The 23,597-nt window shown below is 35.2% G+C and overlaps 1 protein-coding gene across 1 annotated transcript in view; it reads left to right on the top strand.

Moving 5' to 3' along the window:
- The first annotated feature begins 3,658 nt into the window (after window positions 1–3,658).
- LOC129240795 (band 7 protein AGAP004871) overlaps window positions 3,659–23,597 on the top strand; it is a 150,235-nt gene continuing 130,296 nt past the window's right edge. Inside the window, exon 1 of the mRNA XM_054876786.1 lies at window positions 3,659–3,707. Coding sequence (XP_054732761.1) covers window positions 3,686–3,707 — 22 coding nt within the window. The 5' untranslated portion in view covers window positions 3,659–3,685. The remainder of the gene's footprint in view (window positions 3,708–23,597) is intronic.

The following is a 23,597-nucleotide window of genomic DNA, read 5'->3' as shown; positions in this document are numbered from 1 at the left end:
TTTCGGCGGAACTTTTTCATGGCAGAAATACCCTCAGAGGCCTGAACAGGGGCGACTGCTATTAGAAAATAACAGGTGGGGCAAAATGAATCACCTCATTGGAAGATTTACAGTTTTTGAAGGTAGCGTCGTACGTCAATTATACTTGACGCTTGTGAACTAGACAGCTGCAGTATTCAAGCAAAGAGCGCGTAATAGGCTAGATAGACGGAGACGTTAAGAGATGGATCGCAGGCGATAAATACGGGTGCTAGCTCCTCTGATACTAAAAATTATTTCTTTGCTTTAAATAAATTTAAATTCCGAAACTGCTCCGCAACATCAAAACAATTGATATTGACATTTTGAACGTGTTAGTGCAACCTAGCATTGCATCTCTCTCAATGATTCTTTTCAGTCTTTTTGGTTCTTCTCTTTAAAAATTTCATTATTTTTCATTCACAATATATAGGTATTAACTGTAGTTGGCTCTAAATGCATAGTATGCCAGAATCTGGGCGCTTCTTCCAGTAACTCTAGACTTCTAGACATCTGCAACATCTTTCCAGCCGGCATGTTAGTAGTTGACCCTACGATAACGACTTTTGCGAAATGTTTTATAGAATGTGAAAGATCCCTGCAATGTACTCCGGTCTCCGTAATATAGTGGTAAAGGAACATGCGACTGCATTTCAGACTGCGCGAAAAGATGCTGATGGGAGGGATAGGACTAGCAAGATCATATCTAGGCACCACAATGAGCTTCTTAGACCATTGACGTAAATAAAAAGTATGAAATTATTAATTAAATTAGTTTTTTTTTATTCATATAATCTGTTTCAACTTCAGTAGCGAATGTGGCACTAACTTTCCGAACAGGTTTTCCAGATGTACTTCTTCATATAAAATATAGGATACTCGCTGCAAAAAAATCATTGATCCCACAATTTCTAATAATTTGTAAAGAAAAAAAAAAATTATTAAAAAATCTAATAAAAATGTTTTGTGTTTTCAAATGGATGATGAAAAATTAAATAGTGTCGCTTTCAATGTTCAGCCTGTACATAGTACATTTTCTGGAAGGACATCATATTCCAAAAAATTAAAATAATATGTAAACTGACCTTAAAGCCCTCTCTTATTAAATAATAATAATAGGAAATAAATAATTTTCCTATGTTCATTAAACTCATAGAATATAGTGATAAGTATTGATAGGTATTTGCCAACTCAATATACAACTAAGTTTCAGTCAAATCTTGCTATTAATCTTTGAGATATCGCCAGATAAATCACTAAAGCTGCCACGCTTCCAGGCATTGTTGAAAAAGTGGAAAAAGAAGATTCCCATTCAGAAATAAAAATTGCAGGAATGTTTCGATACGCATCTACGACTATGTCCAGAATACAGATTACTTGATCATTCGGTTCGTCTGATATTAGCGAAAGTTGGACACTGATGGGCCGCCAGTGCTTGAATCTGTTTAGCACGAACAGGGATAGATTTAAGAACCGAATTGCGGTATAATTGAAATCCGTTGTCAATGTGGCATACTCGAGTAGAAAGATGATCGCAACTGATTATTTTACATTCAGAAGCGATCTTATAGAGAAAAGTGTCAAGATTAAGAGAGGGAAAAAGTAGGGGACAATGTGCTCAATTCTGCACTCCTAAATTACACTAGTTTACGGCGAAAAAACCGGTAGAACTAGACCGCCAATTTCTATGCAAATTCAGCCGGAGAAATAAAATTAAAGAAGACCTTGAAAGTTTGTGTACATTTGCAAACAATAAAATTATTTAACTTTTAAATATCTTAAATACGTCAAAAATTTAAGAAAAAATAGGGCAAGAACGGATAGCAAATTTAATAATTTTTTTTATGGACATTCTTAGGCATTTTTATTATCTCTTTTTTTATCAATTGGCTTTGATTGATTTTTTATTGATTGGCTTTCGTGATATCGCGAAAACTACAGGACAGAATAATCATGAATTTGGCGATCTGTTTCTTTGGAAAAAAATTAATTATTTATAAGAATGTTTTTTTTTTTCCAAAAATAGGAAAAAATCTACGTAAGCTTATGAGACTGTCTGAAGACCTTTTCAGAACTTTGTTTTAATGTTATAAATACGCTGAGAGGTTGAAATAGAAGAAAACGAAACAAAGAAAGAATCATACGTAATTTTCTTCCTTCGCAAGCTTTTTGACTTTCCCTTCTATATCACAAAAAAAAGATATGAAGCACTTCCAGAAAACTATAATATGTATGTATTTGAACCACCCTGTTTAACGGCGTATAACTTATTTTTATTTTATTGTACCTTTCGTTTTGTAGAATTGCTTATTTCATATTTTTTACTGTGTAAAAGGAAGTTAATTCCGCTGCTTACGTGTGCGGCGGTGCATTCAACTTAGCTTGAGCGGTTGAATTGAAAAAAAAAAAAACAAAAACAATAATATGTCGTAAAGCAAAAATAAAACTGATTTTCCTTTCTTTCATTGTCAACATCGTTGACATTTTGGTCTTATGAAAAGTTTATGACAGCACTCATCACCGTCTCACCATCCATACTCGAATCGCCTTGGCTCATATGCACCCGAAGCCAAACCAACCACGCAGCCCTGCTTCCTTTGTCTCCCAGCCCCAAGCCATTGTATGCGCTGCTAAATCGCTATCACTGTTGGTCACCGTCCTCAGCTTTAGCTGAACAGCTAGTTTACGGTGCAAGTGGTCAATTGTTATTTAAATACTAACTACTATATGAGAGGAGTAAAAGCAAACTGCCCAGCTGAGCTCCTCACACATTCTTGTGTGCAATCATAACCTCAACGAGAACTATAGCCACGCTGCATTTTTGTGGTTTGGACTAGTGCGCCCTCTGACAGCCAATCAAATATTCTTGTGTGTACAGCACTAACTGACATACATGCACACTTACTACATAGTATTCATGAGTATGGCCATTTGAGCATGCAAATGTGATAGTAGCTTTTGTGCAAATTACACTCAAATGCTATTTTGTTGTTTTTTCTGTTTTTGTATGAAATTTTGTAGCAAGAAATAAACATCAAGTCCATAACCATTGCCATTATTCCATTACCCCGAATGAGTGACAATTTTGTCTTTCGTGTAATTGTATGTATGTACATGCTGACACATACACCCATACATACTTATATAATTATATATATACAGATATTTACATGTTCACCCATACTTTTGTATCAAAATAATTTACTAAGCCATCGTTGGTTGTTGGGTAAGCTTTAAATGTGGTCAGTGCTTTTATGGCAACTCAGTAGTTTTTTGGTGACTGAACGGTTCGACAGTGCAACTGGCTTTGGTCCTGCTGGTCCTTTGCTTAAATACAATACAACAGTGTGTTCCTTGTGCATTCACTTTATCCTTTACTTGCGTTCCATTTGTGCAGCTGGTGCATGTACGTGGTGTGTGCATTTGTGTGAGTGCGCATCCTGTTGGCAAATAAAATGAACAGAGTACACTCTGGAGGTATTTAATAAACAAAACAAAAACAAAAACAAAAACAAAAATTGAAGAAACGCTGTGAAACTTTAACAATTCAGTTACAGTGCCGTTTCGAAAAAATACAAGTGAAAAACAAAAATCAAATAAAATTACACACACCCGGTTGAGTGTTCGGTTCTTCTGTGTATTCGAAATTTGAATTTGTGCTGCTACAATGAGCACCAAAAGTTTCCTCTGTACGAATTCATGTTAAAAGGATAAGTGTTTACAATTCGTTGGTCATTGCGATTGGTATTTTTCATTTTCATTTGCCTTTTTTTTTGGGTTTTCTTTCCTTATCTGCACACTTTCTCGGCTTCCGTTTCACATGAATACAATTGTTTTTAAACAAATACATATGTACTCGTATGTATGTGTATGGGCACTATATAAACTTTTCTCACATTCTCAAAGTTCTACGTTAGCCTATAAAGAAGTTTGAAATTTCGCTGAAGTAGCTCCTTTCAAAGCTCGTTTGCTGGAAGAACATCATAACTCAAAAAAAAAAAAAAAAACAAAAAGCTAGAAAAATGGCTTCAAAGTTTTCAATTTACTATATCTGCCTCAGTAAAAGTAAATACACAGTTTCATCAAATGAAATACCGTGAATATACCATATATGGTATATATCGTCGTGAGTTTTCTGCATACCATAAAAAAAGGGCTAATGGTCATTTTTTTTAATGTGACACTCTTGCAGCAAATGAGCAATATGAAGTTCCATTTAAACATGCACAAATGCTTCGAAACATGCTTTGTAATAGAACCTGTATAGGAGTAGTATAGGGACGAATGACCAATCGAACCATCTAAGTTTCCCTCAGAATAGCTGATGCATTAAAAAATTATATAAAATAATCTTTTCTAGTAAAGCCCATAATTACAGACCTTAGGGTAAAACGACCTTAACCTATTCCCAACTTGAAATGGGTAAGAACCTCATCTTTCTTGATATGAAAGTTGAAGTTGTGGGCCACTTTTGGTAAGCAAGACTGGTGTTGTGAAACGAACCAAAAGTAATGTTATGGTGACTACATTTAGCTAGGCATTTTAGGCATTTGCTCTGTAACTATGTAAGTATTCTTATTTAGGGCCTCAAGCAAACCAGTTCTGAATTTTTAAGCCCCAAAAGGCATTTCGCTCGATTCCATCACAATTTGTATTTGCTGTGTTTAATCGTTTGTTCAAAAACGCAATGCATTTACTTGAAATACTGTTTATAAATTGCTTTCAAATATGGTTACTTTCTTCAGAGAATTGTAATACAATTTAGCGTAATATTTTTTGTGGACTATTTGTAGTCATTTAACTTAGAGCACTAATGATATTTTTTATGATTAAAAACTAATTATTAATCGATTTGAGACTTATTTTTTCTGTTCTTAGGCATTGTATTCCGAACATTTGGGGATCCCCTTCAGTTTTTGGGTTCCAGACCACTGTAGTGTTTGTCGGGCAGAACTGATGGCAGTAATGAAAGCCGCGATCTCTTAACGAGATGGCTGCGTCATTTCGCTTAAGGGTATTATAGGTTCCTGGCCATTATGACATTGTAGGTAACTGCAGAGCCGATGGCACCAAATTGACGTATGAGTACATAGACACGGACATAGTCATACCCTTACAAATAGCTACTTATCCATGAGGAAATCATAAGAATAGCGAACGAAAAATGGCGTACTGAAACCACCTGCAGAAACGTCCGTCAATTGCGGCCGATTCTCAATGCTAAACGCACAGAGTTTCTGCTAAGCCAAAATAAGCACAGTCTTAGCACACTAATTTCAGTCATAGCGGGGCACTGCCTACGCAAGGAATGGGTGTGCAAACACATGACTTCTGCAGAAGTTGTTTAGATGAGGTTCACACCTTCTGTGCCATTGCCCTACTCTTTCCAGCCGGAGATTTACTGTTCTAGGTAGACAATTTTTTAATGTATTTTTTAAAGGATAAGTTTCCCACGTGGCACTATAATAAGCTATGAGCCTGAGTGTGTCCCACAGGACAACTGCTTCAACCTAATCTAACCTTATTTAATTATCAGTAAAAGTTATATAAATTGTTATTTTAATAAATTCCAAGTATATTACAATTAAAATTTTGCCGTTTTGGTAATACTTTAATTTTAAAAATGTATTTTAAAAATATTTTTTCATAAAAATACTATTACATACATGCTTGGATTCCGTTCGGCAAGTCCCGTCACAGAGTTCTTATTCGTGCATGCAAATGCTTTCTCATATTCTGAAACACTAAGACATCTTAAAACTTTTTACTGGGTTTTGTTTGTAGTCAGTAGTCTGAATATTTTTAGGTGCCCCTCAATAAGAGTAGCTGGGGCTAGATGTCATATGCTCGTCCATATGTTCATTTTTGAACTGCCTATGAACGATATCAGATGCCGAACTACTTCTGTTGATAAAATGAATGTCGAAGTTTTAATCAAAGTCGATCTCCATAATCTGAGTGCTACAGCTTCCACTCTTCTGTTTAAGATGAATGCATGAACTCTGCCCACTATTCGCTGTTTGTTAGATGCCCTAAGCCTTTCAAGTATGTGTTTAAAGGAGGAACGTTACAGAGTGACCTGAGTAGGTTCAGCTGAGGCCTAGAAGGTATTTATTTTGCAACAAATATTTTACTGTCAGTTGGTTAGCAATTTGGGTTCAGGTGTAAAAAATAAATAAATTATAAATAAAAAAATTCGCAAGCAAAAACTACATTGAAAATAATTCAAAATAAATTAAAAATGCAAATAATGCTTATAAAATACTTGAGCTTAGAGTACTAAAGCTATTTTATATGCGCAAATGCAGATGATTAGTCATTAGTGCATGCACATATTTACTACTAATTTTTTCGGTTCTTAGGTATGAATTATGAACAAAAGTTTAGTACATTTTTATTTTTATTTGTTTAAGTAAAATAAGGCAAAAGTTTTGCTCTTTTGCTATTACTTAAGTAAGACTTATTTTTTAATATTTCTTTTATTTGGGATGGTATGTAAAAAAATGAATTTTACATATATGCCTTTTTATAATTTTCCGAAATTTCGCAATTAAAAAATTCATTATAAGCAAAATAAATTTAAAAAATATAATGGCCATGGAAAATAATGCCGTTTTCGTTTTAAGACCTGTTGTTGCAGATTTCAACTTTGTGCTCTCCACATATGCTTTTATTGTACTTCGCTCTTGTAGACTTATTTATTCGAGGACTTTTTAATATAATCGTGTCCTAAGCTTTCTATTGTTTTATCAATTGCAAGTAATTAACACCTTCTTGGCCGATTTCTGGACATCAAATCGTTTCAGAGCCGATGAACCAGGTTCAGAACACTCTTTAGCCATGGTGATAGACTCATCCATACTGACCTGACTGAGAAGTTGATACCAGTAAGGTCTCCCAGATGCAACAAATTCATCGTTCCATCATTTAGTTACCTAACATCATCTAGATTATTCTTCATTAATGCTTTAAAAGTGTGGAGCCCATTACCCGACACTGTGAAGACTGGACTTAACAGATTTAACTATAGGGCATGTTTGATTGCATTCTATTACGGCATTAAATTTCTCTCTATTCTATTCTCTATTTTCTAATTACTACTTTTGTTTTTTATAAAGTCCTCTTTTCTTTCCCTACTACCATTGCCTTATTTTCTTATTATTATAGTGAAGTTACTTATATTGAATTGATTTATTAATGAACTGGTGAATTCATTTAGATTAAGAAACTTTCATGATAAAATCATTCTAGTTTTACGAGAATATACTAATGTTGAAGTATTGCTAAAAACCTTAGTTTTACTTTGTACTATTGATATAAATAAATAAATAAATAATTACTGGTTAATCGATGCACACAATCCACTTTATCTTTTCGAAAACGCTAAAACATGTTGTTAGCGAATGTGGTACCCATTGTGTACACAGCTTTCTGAAACCCAAAATATCGCTTACACTGCCCAATAAGATGCCTAGGGCTTCTATTTAATCTCTTTCGGTCACTCGACTCAAATTCGGTATCCTGGATTTTTTGTACGATTTCTGGTGTTGTTGCTGTTTTTAGACGTGGATCGTCTTCAAGGCTTGTATGACTACCTTTAAACTCAGCAACCCACTTTCTACTCTACTAGTTGATCGCGAAAACTCCTTATACACTTTCAACATTCATTCATAGATTTCCTTTGATAAAAGTCAATCAATGCACGATACTTCATTATTTCTACTGCAGAAAATACTGTGACACGCCAATACTAAATACTTGTAAACAAAGAATGAATTAACAGATTGAAAAAAACTTCACATTTGTTCATAGGAAGAGTGTACCAATTAAAAAAAATTGGCTAATATCAACGCCCTCTCTTATCGAATCGCAAAACGTATTGAACAACCTAGTATTATAAGATTACCATTTGCTACTAAATTTGTCATAAATTTTATTTTCTGCACGTTCATCCTAAAACCAGCGCTGCCTGCCGCTTCCTTTAACTCTTGAAGCATTTCTGCCGCATCGCTTACATTTTCGGCTATCAGCACAATATCATAGGAAAACGCACTTGCTTTTTATACTCCAGTTATTTCACGATAACTATTTTAATTATCTGAAGATTATCATTTGTACCATAATAACAACGGAATCCAGCTCGCACCCGTATGTGGTGGAGTTCAACCTTATTTTCCAATCTTTTTCTTTACCTTGTTGTAAAGAGCTTTTACAAGTTTGATAGCGGGCTGATCGGTCTATAGTTTTCGTTCACACCGAAATCCAGATTTTTCCACAGTGGCGGTACATTTGCTTGCTTTACATTCTAAAGTGAAATACAATAGTTACAAGCCAAGCCTAATGTGCACACAAACATTTTGTATGCATTTGTGCATTGTTTGTATTTACCACCGGAAATTCGTAGGAGTCGGTATTCCCTCTTCGGTGGTGCGCTGCTGAATGTAAGTTGAACCAAGAACTCGCTTTCAAGTGGATTTTGCTGCTTTTGCAGAAATGCGAGATTGTATTTAAGATTTTTACAGATTGGTTTTTATTATGTTTTGATACAACTACGACTATACGTTTACATATACTTACTTGCCTTTTTTCGGCTTTGTGCAGACCCTACTGGCTTTGCCGTGGATTACATATTGATCAGCAAAGTAAATGTAATACAATTTAGAGATAGCGCTAGAAATTTCGTGGGTAAATATTTGACTTTTGCATAATTTTCTATACGTTTAAATATTATATTTAAGAATGTAGGAATAAGCAAAAGTTGAAAAAAAAATTTGTTAATAAATGTCTAAGTACAATAAAATGGAGCTTATTATTATTATTGGTTTTGATCGCATATTATACATACAAGGTGGCACAAAATTAATCACCCTATTGGAAGATTTATATTCTTGCAAATGGTGTCCTATGTCAATCATATTTGACACTTGTGAATTAGACAGTTACAGTAATCAAACAGACAAGTAATGGATCGCGTAAAAGTCGCAAAAAAAGTTTCCATCACTGAAAATACTTTTTTTAATTTAGTACAAAAGTTATACAAGATTGACTTAAATGACCTTTCATTTGAAAATTCACGATGTAAACGAGCACTCAGCGGCCCCAAAGAAAATTTTCAATTACCATTTTCCTGAAAACTGGAAACAATCTGACAAAACGCCATTGAATTTAGAATGCAAACTAAGTGATATTAGCAACGCAAACCATTCTCCAAAACAAGAAGCTGAAAACCAGAGCTCAGTGTTATTATAAATCTGCAAAAGTATTTGGTGTAAGCAGATTTCATATGAAAAAAAAAAAACTGAGAGGAAATTTAAAAATTCTAGTTTATAATAAAAATAAATAAATAAACAGGGTAATATACCTAAAATCGGCCCCTTAAATAATTTTTCAGGATATCTAGACCAACGCATATAAAATCTGTGGAATAAAATCATTTTCGTTTTCAGCTATAATTGCACGTGCGACTAACCAAATAAATTAAGAGAAGAGTAATGGTATTATTCTATCTACCATTCAGTTGATGGTCGTTTTAATGGTCGAGGCAAAATTTATTATCCAATTTTTTTTCAATAACTTTTTTGTTAAAAAAAATGATTTTAAATGATGGAAATCCATATTTTCAACTTGATGCGCTTCATTGCTTGTCTGTTAGCATAATGCGGCTGTCTAGTTCATAAGTGTCAAATATGATTGATGTACGACGCAATTTGCGAGCACTATATATCTTTTGAGAGGGTGATTGATTACGAGCCACCTTATACATTAAATACATATTTTATCGGCAGCGCTAAAAATTGGTTTGCACATTTTATGGAATTAATTCACTCCCAACAAAATATGGGAAATTTTAAAATGCATAATTTTAATAAATTAATTAATTAAAAAAATTTATTATTTATAAAATAAGTACGACAGTAGAAATTCTTGTGAACGAAAATTGAAGTTTGGATGAAAATGCACTCTACACAGTGGCAAGTTAAAAGGTGAAATTATTGGTTACGTATTTGTAATGTGAAATATTAAATGTGAAAAAATTAGTAGGAGTAAAATAGTAGTGCTATTGACATCATTGGCCTTAACAACCGCGCTGTTAGTTCTGCCTTCTCCAAACTGGATAAAGAGGCAAAGCGAATGGGTCTGGTGGTGAACGAGGACAAAACGAAGTACCTCCTGTCTTCAAACAAACAGTCGGCGCACTCGCGTATCGGAACCCACGTCACTGTAGACAGTTATAATTTCGAGGTTGTAAAAGACTTCGTCTATTTAGGAACCAGCATTAACACCGATAACAATGTCAGCCTTGAAATCCAACGTAGAATCTCTCTTGCCAACAAGTGCTACTTTGGACTAAGTAGGCAATTGAGCAGTAAAGTCCTCTCTCGACGAACAAAACTAACACTCTACAAGACTCTCATCATGCCCGTCCTAACGTATGGCGCAGAAGCTTGGACGATGACAACATCCGATGAAGCGACGCTTGGAGTGTTCGAGAGAAAGATTCTGCGTAAGATTTTTGGACCTTTGCACGTTGGCAACGGCGAATATCGCAGACGATGGAACGATGAGCTGTATGAGCTTTACGACGACATAGGCATAGCGCAGCGAATAAAGATCCAGCGGCTACGTTGGCTGGGTCATGTCGTCCGAATGGATACAAACGCTCCGGCTTTGAAAGTATTCGATGCGGTACCAGCTGGTGGTAGCAGAGGAAGAGGGCGGCCTCCTCTGCGTTGGAAAGATCAGGTGGAGAAGGACTTGGCTTCTCTTGGTGTTTCCAACTGGCGCCGGTTAGCACGAGAAAGAAACGACTGGCGCGCTTTGTTAAACTCGGCCAAAATCGCGTAAGCGGTTATCGCGCCAATTAAGAAGAAGAAGAAGAAGAGAAAATAGTAGTGCAGTAGCCGAAAAGCAGTCAGCACTTGCTTAGTCCTTTCCCAGGATTTGTTTGCTTCACGTTCTTTTTAGGTTTGTGTAATAGACAATTAGAGTTACTCTACGGATGGAAAAATTAATAGACGCCAAAATATTGCTTCAAGCTTCCAAGTATCAAATTAGCTGTTAAAGTAAGCCTGAGGCTCCCTAAAACAATTTTAGATGGTGCGCAACATAAACTATCCTACGTTTAAAAAATTGGATTTAACTGATTATGCTGATGTGTGCATTGCAAAACGACTCCCTGTTCTTAAGAATTTCATAAATAATGATTAGAAGAATACACGTATGCCAAGTGATAAGTCATTCTACTTGGCAGCCACTCTTTATTTCGTTCCACACACGTCAGCAAATCCAAACAAATCAAAACAATTCCGTAACCTTCCCTGGACGTACTCACGATCACTTAATAAAATTCCATTTTAATCGGATGAATGGCTTAGAATTCGATTAACTACAAACAAAGAAACTAACAAATTTTCATATTTATATATAGGATTTTATTTTTTAATACAAGTGGAAAAGTTCTTTGAAATTTTTATTCTTCAATATACATAAATAAAGATTGGCGCGATAACCACTTACGCGAGAAGAAAAAAAAATATCATTGCTTTTCCTTGCTCTTTCTCCTTCTGTGCTTTACCAAAAAAATTGTGATAAAGCCCATAACTTATTTGAACTAAATCCTGGCAATATGCGAAAGCGAAACCATTTAAACATTTTCAAAGGATTCTGAAATATGCAAATTTCAGAGGAGATTATTTTAAAAAGATACTTGTAAACAAAAAATGTTTTTTAACTTCCTTCATATTATTTTTTCACTTCGTACCCATATGCTTATACCAGATTATTATTATTATTATATCAGTACTATGAATGGGTTTGATTGCGAAAAGTCCGGTAGATTGCCTTTTTGTGATCTTATTTGTCTTTCCCTTACTTTCTCAATAAGAGAGAAGTTACCATTTACTAGGCTACAAAATTGTTCTATATTTGCGGAGGTCACCTCTTTATTAGCTAATTTATCTGCCGTTTCGTTACAAGTAATTCCTATGTGCCCTGCAATCCATTTCATCTGGCCTAAGATATTTAGCTTATTGAGAGATTCCAGCATTAGTTTTGATGTAATCTGAAAAGAGTTGAGAACTTTGATTGCTGCCTGTTGTTAAGGTTAAAGGGAGTGCATCTTGAAATAAACTTTTGTTTCTGTTTAGCACTTACGAGTATGTTTTTCCCCGGTCCGCAAACACCTACTCTCGTGAGGGGCACACGTTCCTCGGTATGCGATCCATATGAGTGCGATGTTATTCTATTCCGGCTTATTTTGTTAGTTTTAGCTAGCCCGTAAAAGTTTCTGTAATGCACAGTTCGTTCTTGATGCATTTGACAGAATTTAAAATCGGTAATAAATCAGATACTTGTTTATAGGTTCATAATAATTTTTCGAACACTGGCTCTTATTAAAAGTTGGCAGTTCAGTTTTTAAAAATGTATACGGAAATTCAGACGGATAATAATCGCTTTTCACATGTGTGCGAACTGCTGCCTTGCGATCCAATGCATTTTTACAGAAATTATAGAAATATTATATTTTAACCAGCCGAAATTTGGCACGCTGGTGTAAGCAGAAAGCTTTTTATACTCATGCAGAATAAATGTATCTCGAAGTGTGCATACAAATCGTGCTAAGATTTCTTGTTCAAATACAGTAATACTAAAATCACAGAAAAAAACACAATTGCCTGACTCGTTGGAAACACAATAAATGTGACAGAGAGTACACAGAGAATAGTCTACATGTCTTTTTGTTCATCACTTAGACGCATTGAAGTTTTAAAAGTCAAATAAAAACCGGCAATTGGTGCTGCAGCACGTGCGACAAAAGCACACAAAAAAGCTAAAACAAAAACAATAGAAAAAACCGTGTATAATATCCTATTTTGTGTGTGTGTGCGCATGAGTGTGCAAGTGCGCATAGCACAAACGGCCTCAACATTTCAGACCACACGGACAGTTTGTGGCAGACAACAACGACGAGCATGGCTCCCGTTGGCCACCATCATCAGCACAATCAAAAGTCTGCGCACATGCACCATCAACAACAACAACACCAACAACATCAATACCAATACCAACACCAGCAGCACCATCATACAGCACATCAACACCATCAACAGAATGCACACACACATCCAGCATATGCAAGCAATACAGCAACAACGACAACTGGTACAGCTGCTGGAGGTTCGGGTGCAATGGCGCTAGCAATGCCTGGCAGCAGCAGCCAACGTGAAAGCATTTCGGCACGCCGGCCAGCGGACACCATCGTATCCGGCTCGACCATGTATAGCCGAGGTAAATGAAATGCTGAAATGTGAAAATGTGAAATGAATTTTGTCAGTCACTGAATACGCACACTTTTTCCCTCCCCATAATATTTTTCTCATGTCCTCATTTCATTTGCACAGCCATAGATATTACTGCGGTCCGTTGCGCTTTTAACAACGCTTTCTTTAGTTCTTATCGTTTTTTTTTTTCTTTTTCACATGCATAAATACACACATACTCCTATACATACCTCCCGGCAAATTGGCCTTTTGTTAGCCGGATGCTGCGCTCAGTTAATTAGAAATTGTTTATCTTTGATTATACGGGCGTAACTGCAGCCGCAGCTGGGGCGCTGTGTTGCTGATATTCGTATAGAGTAGTGAATTGTCATTGCTGGTACGCCACAGGCAATCTGATTTTTACACTCTTTCCTTGTAAGCCAAATGTATGGTAACGCTTTAATACTACATTTAGCGAGAGAGATCAAGAGCAATGCGAGATAAATGAGGAAAGGGAAAGCACATTGGACATGAATATATGTAGTGTAAGTGTGTGTAGCAGCGGACGCAGTGGCTTGCGCTGTTACCATTGATTGGCTTTGCGTGGCATGCAGAAGTACCACAGCGTTCAAATTACATTACATTTTCCTGTTACATGCCTAATGCAGTGGCTGTTGGACTATGTGAGTGTAGTGCAGCTTAGCGTCGAGACAGCAACAGAAAAGGAGGCATGCAATATGGTGTGACCAGTTGCAAGCAATTAACTATCGATAAGCAAACATACATACGAGCAAGTGAGTTGTGTTCGATAAAAAGAGAAAAGGAAGGATATGATAGTGGGCGTATGGAAGTGGGAAAGGAAGCTTGCTAATGCGCACAGGAAATCATATTCCAGTAATTGAATTCAATCCATAACTTAGTTTTTGAACTTCCTTTTTCCATTTCAATGTCACTGGCAGCAAAAGGCGAAAGTGCGCTTTCAAAGGCGCTAACGAATGAGAGACAGTGATTGATCAGACAATTTAATTGTGGCTTTTCGCATTAACTGAGGAAAGCGCAAATGTGTGAACATATCCCTCATTTACTACAAGAGTATCATGAGCCAAAAAACCACAATGCTGAGAGAAACGGCCTTAAAATTTTTGATTTACAATGCCTACCCAGTTGAAAGTAAAAATATATTTTTTGCTAATGAGTTGCTGTTAGCAAATATCGCTATGCATTTTTTACACAGCACATAAGAATAGATCGTGGTAATTTCGGCATATTTATTTAAATTTTGTATTTTTTGGATTATTACAGTCTTACAGCAAATGAGCGGATATACCTAAGTAGTTAAATGTATGCGCATTAAGGTGACTCGGTTGAGAAATTATAGAATTGCTTCAAAAGTCGCATAACAAGCCAGGAAAAAAAGTCAAAATAGTGGAAATTACGAGGGCCGTGTTTGATATTTGATAAAATAATAAGAATTTTGTTTTCAATATATTAATCTAGGAAGTCAATACACTTACAGGCATTCACTTGAACTAAAGCACTTTTGCCACTCAGAAGTGAAATCCTCCAAATCAAGCTATTTAAAGACTTCTACAGCTTCTTCAGGCGTTGAAAAAGCTTCGGGAGCAAAAAAAAAACATTATTGGGTGCTAAATCAGGACCGTAAGTAAATGACATAATAATTCGATTTTTTGAGTGCCGAAAAACTCTTTTGTGTGAACCGATACGTTTGCCTTAGTGACGGCTGATTTGTCTTTAGCGGTTGGTTTTCTTTAATTATCCCAAAACTTCTAGCAAACAAATAGTTTTATACTACTCAGAATTGACAGTTTTAAGTTTCTCAGTTATAATACGACTAGATTTTATAAAAAAAAAACACGCCACCACTTGCTTTGAGGTGCTTCTTCCGTGAACAACTTTTGTTGGATTAACCTTATCTAGGCTTATATGCCTAAATCCAGGATTCGTCAAGTGTTGCGCTGTGATAGACGTGCTTTGAAGCGACGCGATTGAATTTCTTTAAAATTCCTTTACGCCATGTGACACGAGTCCTTTTTTGGACAATTCTTAAATTATGCGGTATTCTGTGCGGACAAAACTTCCTGATGAGCATATTTAATGCAATATTGAAGGTATTTTGGTCCCATTAATATCTTGTGATATGTAACATGTAACATGTAATGATTTTGCCCAACGATTGCTTTTGATACAGCAACTGTTTTTGAATGGCCATCACAGAACTCATCCTGCAAGGATCAAGGGTCATGTTGGAACTCGTTGTACCAACGTTTCAGAGTGGCTAAGTTTGATGCTTCAACGTCAAAAGCCGATGTAAATTTACCGATAACCCACCTCGAAAATTCGCAAGTTACTTGTACTTTTTGGGCGAGATGAATTTTTCAACTCACTGGAAAAAGAACAAATTAAGCTCGTAAATAAAAAGGTTATAAGTAAGTTTATACAAAAAATACATCACGTGTAGTGTTGAAAAAGCAAAACATAGATATCAAATGTTTTTTTTTTTGTTTACTTTTCGCCCGGACAAATATAGAATGTCCTTGAAATTTTCTGATGAATTATTTAGTGAAGAATATATGTATCTTAAATATATATAAATATATAAGTATTTCTATATGCAATTATACAAACCTCAGTTTCGTTCTTTTTGCTATTTTATATAAACGCAAAAAATATTTAACTTTTCTCCTATGAAATAAGATATACGAAATGGATATTATAGGAAATATAAAAATATTCCTGGATATAATCCCTTGATATCTTTACTAATCCCATAAGTTGCGGGAATATAAATATTTTCAATAAGTTTTTGAACGCGATATCCTTTGAAACTTTAAAGACTTTAAGAAAATTAATTTGATAACAAAATGAAAGGCTGAGTATGCAGCTTTAATAACAAATAAAAAAATTAGTTTTTGTTGCACTGTGTGACTTAAGAAATATTTTTTGATGCTACCTCTGAATTTCTTCTATGACTAAAAAATTATAGGTCTATTTTTTATTTTCGGTAAATTTGGTATAAAATGTGGTCAGATCACTATTATTTAATATCTTCTTTTATTTTCTCTTCCCAAAAATTACCTTAAAAAATTGATAAATTATTTGGCTTTATTTTTAATTTTGTGGGTTGCGGGGTATAATGTTTTTATACCACTGGGAAGGGAAAATTAAAAAGGAGTTAAAATAATATCGGTCTGTAAATATTTTCGAACAAATGTGAGAAAAAGTATACTTTTCCCCATGGCAATTCAATGTAATTTTAAAAGCGTTGAAGATACGGGTAAATATTAAATAAAAAAAATTAAAAACATAGACCTTCATTTTTTGGCCGTAGACGGCAGCATTAAGAACAAAAAATTTTTTTGACCATGCTAGTTTTGGACACATTTAAGTTTTCAGGACAATTAACAATTTATAAAAATAAAAAAATAGTAAATCAATTGTCAATTGTAACGCTACAAATTTGAAAATTTTCTGTACAAAAATGTTTTTCAACACATAGTGCTCGACAACTTTGTTGTAAATACGTACCCTACTTATTTATCTTTTTTCAATTTTTGCTTTTTGGTTGGATGTTAGCCTTTCAAAAAATTGTCTGATAATGCTTTCTCAAGCACTCCGTTTCGAGTTGACGAGACAAATATTGGTGGAATATTTTGATCCCGGAATTCCAGGATTCCAGACAATTTCTGGATTTCCGGAACGTTAAAATACCGGGAACCCGGGAGTATTATAAGCCAAACACAGAATCTCTCGGATCTGAAAAATGTCAGACCGGAATCTTTTTTCAATTTTTATTTGATTATATCTTGTTGGTTTTAAATAAAAAAAAAGTGGCAGCTCGGTTCAAAAATATCTCTAAATCAAAGGTCTCTCAAATACTTTTTCGGCATACTTTTTCGGCATCAAATTGGTAAAAAATATACCTTTCAAGGAATGCGGGCTGAAGATTTCTCAATGATTTTCGTAGCATGATGTGGGCTGCTTATGTTAAATACCAATAAATTCGGAAACGTTTCAAAAATGTGCAGCATCTGCAAACTGAACTAAAAAGAAAATGTGAAGCATTTTATTGGAAGGTTTCCTGTACTCACTGAGTTTAGAAGTATTTATTTAGAAAAATCAGAATTAACAGAAAAAGAAATTATAAACAATTTAAATGGAGAAAACGATGAAAATTTGGAGAACAATTTTATGCTTTTTTATTCAGCTGTACTCTATAGAAATTATTTGATAGCGGAGTTTAACTAATTCACTATTTTATTTATGTTTATATGCGAAATGGAAGAAAAAAATTGAATTTCAGAAAAATAAATATGTATTACTACTACTATACCTTCTATACCTTTTAGACCCTTTGGGATCATATTAGATGACTCTAATTATTATAATCGCAATTAACTGCAATTGCTTTTCTTTAAATTAATCAATTACAAGTTTGTTGAAAGTATAGTCGATTAATGCCCAACTCTGTGCCATACTAATGTACATATATACTTATATTTAGTATATAAAATTACTCATATGCCTCTTGTGGAAATATTTGCAAAGAGTTATCAGTGCAATTCTTTCATATTCGCGCAGTAGGGTTGTACAGCAACAAAAGCGACCTGCTCTATTATAAGGCAAGTTATAATTGATGCACTGTAAGCAAACTCATCTGCAATACCAGTGCACGAGTAATTTTTAGTAGTTTAAGTTTAATTCACTATGCAATGCACGGTTTATTTATATCTACATGAGAGTTGATAATACATCACTGTGTGGACGTGTGTGTATTCTTGCATATCCACATGAATGCAGCTCAGCAACCTTTTCATGCTAAATGCGAATCAGCAGCTGGGGTGTCATTGTAATCATGATTTTAATTAAGATTTAATAAATTGAATAAATTGAATCATACTTAACTTTAAATTCATTGAGTGAGAATAAAAAAATACGAACACTTAAACGAATGCGAATGCGAGTGCCAATACGAAAGTGAGTAAGAAAACGAATACGAATACGAATATAAAGGCGAATGTGCGGTTAGAGAATGCAGGGAGATTTGTTTTAATCACCTTGTATTACATTAAAAATTATGGAAATAAATTGACTAAATTTTAACCTTTGGTGTATAAGGTGCCGAAAAGTAGTCTCTTCTAAAATGTCGATTAAATTTAAAAACACATTAGTTTTGACGCTTTTGCTCATTTATCATAAACACTTTTTGTTTATTGATGACTTAATTAGCAAATTATGGAATACAAGCTAAAATAATTAGTTATAAAAACCATATTCAAAAATATAAAGGAAAAAAAATAACATAAAAATCTTCTATAAATACCTCAGCAAGCTTTAAGTAGCATGGTGCTTTATTTCTTAACATTATAGTACGGCCGCCGTAGCCGAATGGGTTGGTGCGTCATTACCATTCGGAGTTCACAGAGAGGTCGTTGGTTCGAATCTCGGTGAAAGCAAAATTAATAAAAACATTTTTCTAATAGCGGTCGCCCCTCGGCAGGCAATGGCAAACCTCCGAGTGTATTTCTGCCATGAAAAAGCTTCTCATAAAAATATCTGCCGTTCGGAGTCGGCTTGAAACTGTAGGTCCCTCCATTTGTGGAACAATATCAAGACGCACACTACAAATAGGAGGAGGAGCTCGGCCAAACACCTAACAGAAGTGTACGCGCCAATTATTTATTTTTATTTATTTATAGTATTACCACAAAAAATAAAATGAGCTCTTACCAACATATTTACGACCAGATTACTGACTAAATCGCTACACTATTACTCTAAATCCAACTACATGCACGCTCAACGCGGGCATAAGAATTACCATAACTCATACGCTCTCCCATTGCCCAATATAATCTGCTTGCAGAAGATAAATCTCCGGCAACTCAAACCCTCTCCAACTTCCGATTCAATATCTTTAATAACTAAATTCCCTAAAATAACCAACCTACGGTGACCGCCGTAGCCGAATTGTTTGGTGCGTGACTAGCATTCGGAATTCAGAGAGAATGTAGGTTTAAAACTCGGTCAAACATAAAAATAAAGAAAAAGTTTTTTGTAGTAACGGTCGCCCCTCGGCAGGCAATGGCAAACCTCCGAGTGTATTTCTACCATGAAAATGTGTCTGATAAAAAATATCTGCCATTCGGAAGGCGACTTAAAAACAAAAAATAGATTCAAGGTGGCGTAAAATGAATCACCTTATGGGAAGATTTGAAATTTTTGGAAATGGCATCGTACGTTAATTGTATTCGATACTTGTGAACTATAAAGTGGCAGCCAGTTTGTATAAAAACAATAGTCTTAGTAATTAAGTTTTTGTGTAAAAAGGGAGAAATAAAGGGTGATTTTTTAAGGGCTATAGGAAAGTTAAAAAAAAAACACACGTAAAATTCAGAAGAATGCATGAAATTTTTATTTAAATCGATAGTACAGTCCATATAATTTAATCTTTGAAGATTATTTCATGCAAATGTTGACCGCGACTGCGCTTTAAATGGTCCATCCTCTTAGTCCAATTTTGGCATACTCTTTCCAATGTTTCGGCCGGTATCTCACATATAAATGCTTTCATGTTGTCTTCCAATGCGTTAATTGAGGCAGGCTTGTCTGAATAAACAAAAGCTTTAACATAGCCCCACAATAAATAATCTAAAGGCGTTATATCGCACGATCTGGGTGGCCAATTGACAGGTCCCAAACGTGAAATAAAATGTTCACCGAACTCGACTCTCAACAAGACCATTGTTACGCGTGCTGTGTGGCATGTGGCACCGTTTGCTGAAACCACATGTCATGCAAGTCAAGCTCTTGCATTTTGGGCAAAAACAAGTTGGATATCATTTCACGGTAGCGCTCACCATTCACAGTTACGTTCGATTCGCAGGATCTTTGAAGAAGTACGGTCCAATGATACCTCCTATTTTCCAATTTAAGTTAAGAGGTTAACTTGGCTTGACTTAGCCGAACCTTTTAATTTTAGGAAAGCATTTAAACTTGAATTTCCAAAATTTTCATTTTTAAACACTCATATGTTCTCATCATTCCAACGCGTTCTATCGAAATTTATTTAAAACAGTAAATTGGCATTCATAACTGATAGTTTTTAGTTTGCTGTCAGCTGTCATTACATTAGGTAACATGAATTTTCATCTCAACGCGAAAAACAAACAAACAAAATTTATCTGGGATGAATTTTTGTCCAAAAATATGTATTTAAATTTTTTTTCGGTTTTGAAGGAAGCAGCCTGATATACTCTGTACCCCATATGATCGGATTTTAGTCCACGCTTAAGGGGGGGGTAGGGTCACAAAATCGAAATTTTTTTTCTTCACTCATCTTATAGTAAATCATTTCAAGAATGTTGTGTCAAAATTTTAAGTGGATCGGAGCAGAACTCTCAAAGTTATAGCCTTTGTAGACACTCTACCTCGAATTCGGAGCATCGATAATTTCTCAGAGTCATTTTTTCAAACGCGTTTTTCCCGAAACGACTTCTTAAAAGTCGGTGCCAATCACAACTCCGAAACTATTCAACCGATTCTTTTCAAATTTGGCACACGTTTTCTAAATCAAAAATACCTCCCGCCCACACTGTTTTTTTTTATTTTTTGTTTTTTAAAGTTGTTTTTCACTTACAAATATGGCGAAATTTTTCGCCAAAAATGCTCGTTTTACGTTTTTTTGCCACCAAAACTACAAAAATGAAAAAAAAAAATTTTATTAATGTAGGGGGGAGCATTACGTCATACTTTAACTGAAAAATTCGACTTTTTTAGTTTCAGATGATTCTACGACGAATGCCGATTGGCACCGCAGAGCACCTCTCGAAAAACATATCTCCAAAAAAACTCTGTCATGGGCTTATTTGTCAATATTTTATTATTAATATTTTTTAAAAACTTATTGAAAAGATGTACAATAACATGTAACTGATTTTATTAGTATCTTAAGCCATATTTCTGTAAAAAATTCACAAAAAAAGTGTTTTTTTTTAGCGCTAAACCCTACCTCCCCCTTAACTTAAAAGTATGATGTAAACAAACAAAATTTACCATTTATATTTTTCTAATGATTTGCATGGTTTGTATATCGAACAACAAAAAAAAAAAAAAAATAAATAAATCATGGCATGTCGAGATGAAAACTTTTTGTTCTTTTTTTTCTTGTTCCCTAGTGTTATTTGTAATTATCGGGCGCTTTTTAGGTGCTTGAGCACTTAAAATGTTAGTAAAAATAAGTAAGTAATTGGCACGTACACTTCTGTTAGGTGTTTAGACGAACTCCTCCTCCTATTTGTGGCGTGCGTCTTGACGTTATTTCACAAATCGAGGGACCTGCAGTTTTAAGCCGACCCCGAATGTCAAATGTTTTTTAAGAGAGGGTTTTTCATGTTAGAAATAAATTCGGAAGTTTCCCGTTGCCTGTCGAGGGGCGACCACTATTAGAAAAAACTTATTTCGCTGTTTCATGCAGGATGATTCGAACTTATGCGGCCCCGAATGGTAATCGCTCAGCAACCCATTCGGCTATGGCGGCCACCTATTCGGTAAAGCATAAGACAAAACACAAATATTGTTGGAACGAATAACTTTTATTATAATTTGGTAGATAACAGCGTCGTTCGATAGCGCTCGCCATTCACCGTAACGGAAGCGCCTTCCTCATTTCGAAAGAAATAAAGATCGACTACTTAGCGAATAGATTAATTTTTTTCAATGTAAACTTCTACAAATTGGAGGCATTGCCTTGGCATTAAATGATTCATGATAACTTGACAAACCTCACTGAACAGAAACGTCGACACAATTTGCCATTCTCAGCTGTCAACCACAGTTTTCGATATCGATAGTTCTCCTGCAGCTAATAAAGCACTCTATAAAACGCAATACTTCTTCAATAACATTTATTGTCAATAGTTTGTTGTATTACATACTTAATATATAAATGGTTAATAATAAATATTTATATAGTAGATTACCAGCTAACCGGGTGTACTTCGGTATTTCCATACCATATACAAAGTTACTAAACTCGCTCTAAGCGCATTGATTCACGTAAAAAGTGTTAGCGTTTCCACTACTTTTTTCTTCCTTGTCTTTGATTTGCATTCTACATACCTGTATGTATATTCAATTTTGGGTCAAGCACTTGATCACTTATAAAGTACGCTCATGCTCTAAAGTTCAACGAAGCATAACAGTGTGGAATCTTATTCACACTTAAATGGTTATTAATTGCTTTCGAATAAAGTTCAGAAATGCGTATCGATGGGAGGTTTAAGTGTTGCATATGGAGTAAATCCAATTTTAATGACTTGCTAGTTGATTGAGCGTACACAGTGAGTATTTTGATATGAAACTATTCAAAAAACAAAAACGAAAAAAGAAAAAGTTAGTGGAACTAAGCAAACTACAAAACACATGCATCCCTGCAGTGAACGCCATTAGTTCTGAACTAACGAGTCCATTTAACTGCAGTGGTCGTCACTAGTCTCACACCAATCTATTTCCCTTGTAATCGACAGACGAATCTAACGTCAACTGGTTCTAGTAGGAAGTCAATTGCCCTCTCTCTGCATTATGATTTGAAAGCCGTCTCGCTGGTATCTGTAAGCTAACTATTTTACTACTCCCAGCGTACTAAGCAATGTACCGTCTACACTTTACTGGATCTACTCGTAATACACCAACTACATACCCCACCAATGGCTAGGTAACACAGGGTCTCTACAGTGAAACTTTTTGTAAATTTCAGGTATTCCTAGAAATAAGATATTTGGCACGGCTTCTTTGAAGTGCAGGTGTTGGAACGATTCAATTTCTTCTTCATATCCATAACGCCTGCAGAAGTCATAGTGAGGTCCAACCATTCTACTGGATAGGGTGCCGACGGGGTAGTGACCCGTTATAACACCTGTGAACACGCTGGTGGTTAATCTGTTGAATGCAAGCAGACATTCTATACTTTTAAGATTCAGTTTTGGCCACAGCTCTTTAGAGACCCCGTTGTTAGTAATCAGATTGGTTTTCGCGATTACGATCAAGTCAATCACAGAATACAGTTCGTTTAGAGGAAGGCTTATGTCCTCTGCTACTCGTTGAAAGTCAAATTCAGAGCTTTTCCTTGCACCCTCATCCGCTCTTTCATTTCCTTCCGCTCCAGAGTGGCCGGGGACCCAACAAAGTGTGGTGTTGTGTTGTTGGATAAGTGAGAGGGACCTCCTGCATTCTATAACGCATGATGAATTGATGTATCCTAAGGCCAGTGCCTTAATCGCTGCTTGCCTGGTTTGCCGGAGG

Source organism: Anastrepha obliqua, chromosome 3, assembly GCF_027943255.1.
Source record: "Anastrepha obliqua isolate idAnaObli1 chromosome 3, idAnaObli1_1.0, whole genome shotgun sequence".
In the NCBI taxonomy this organism is placed as follows: Eukaryota; Metazoa; Arthropoda; class Insecta; order Diptera; family Tephritidae; genus Anastrepha; species Anastrepha obliqua.
This window is presented reverse-complemented; position numbering and strand designations above follow the sequence as displayed.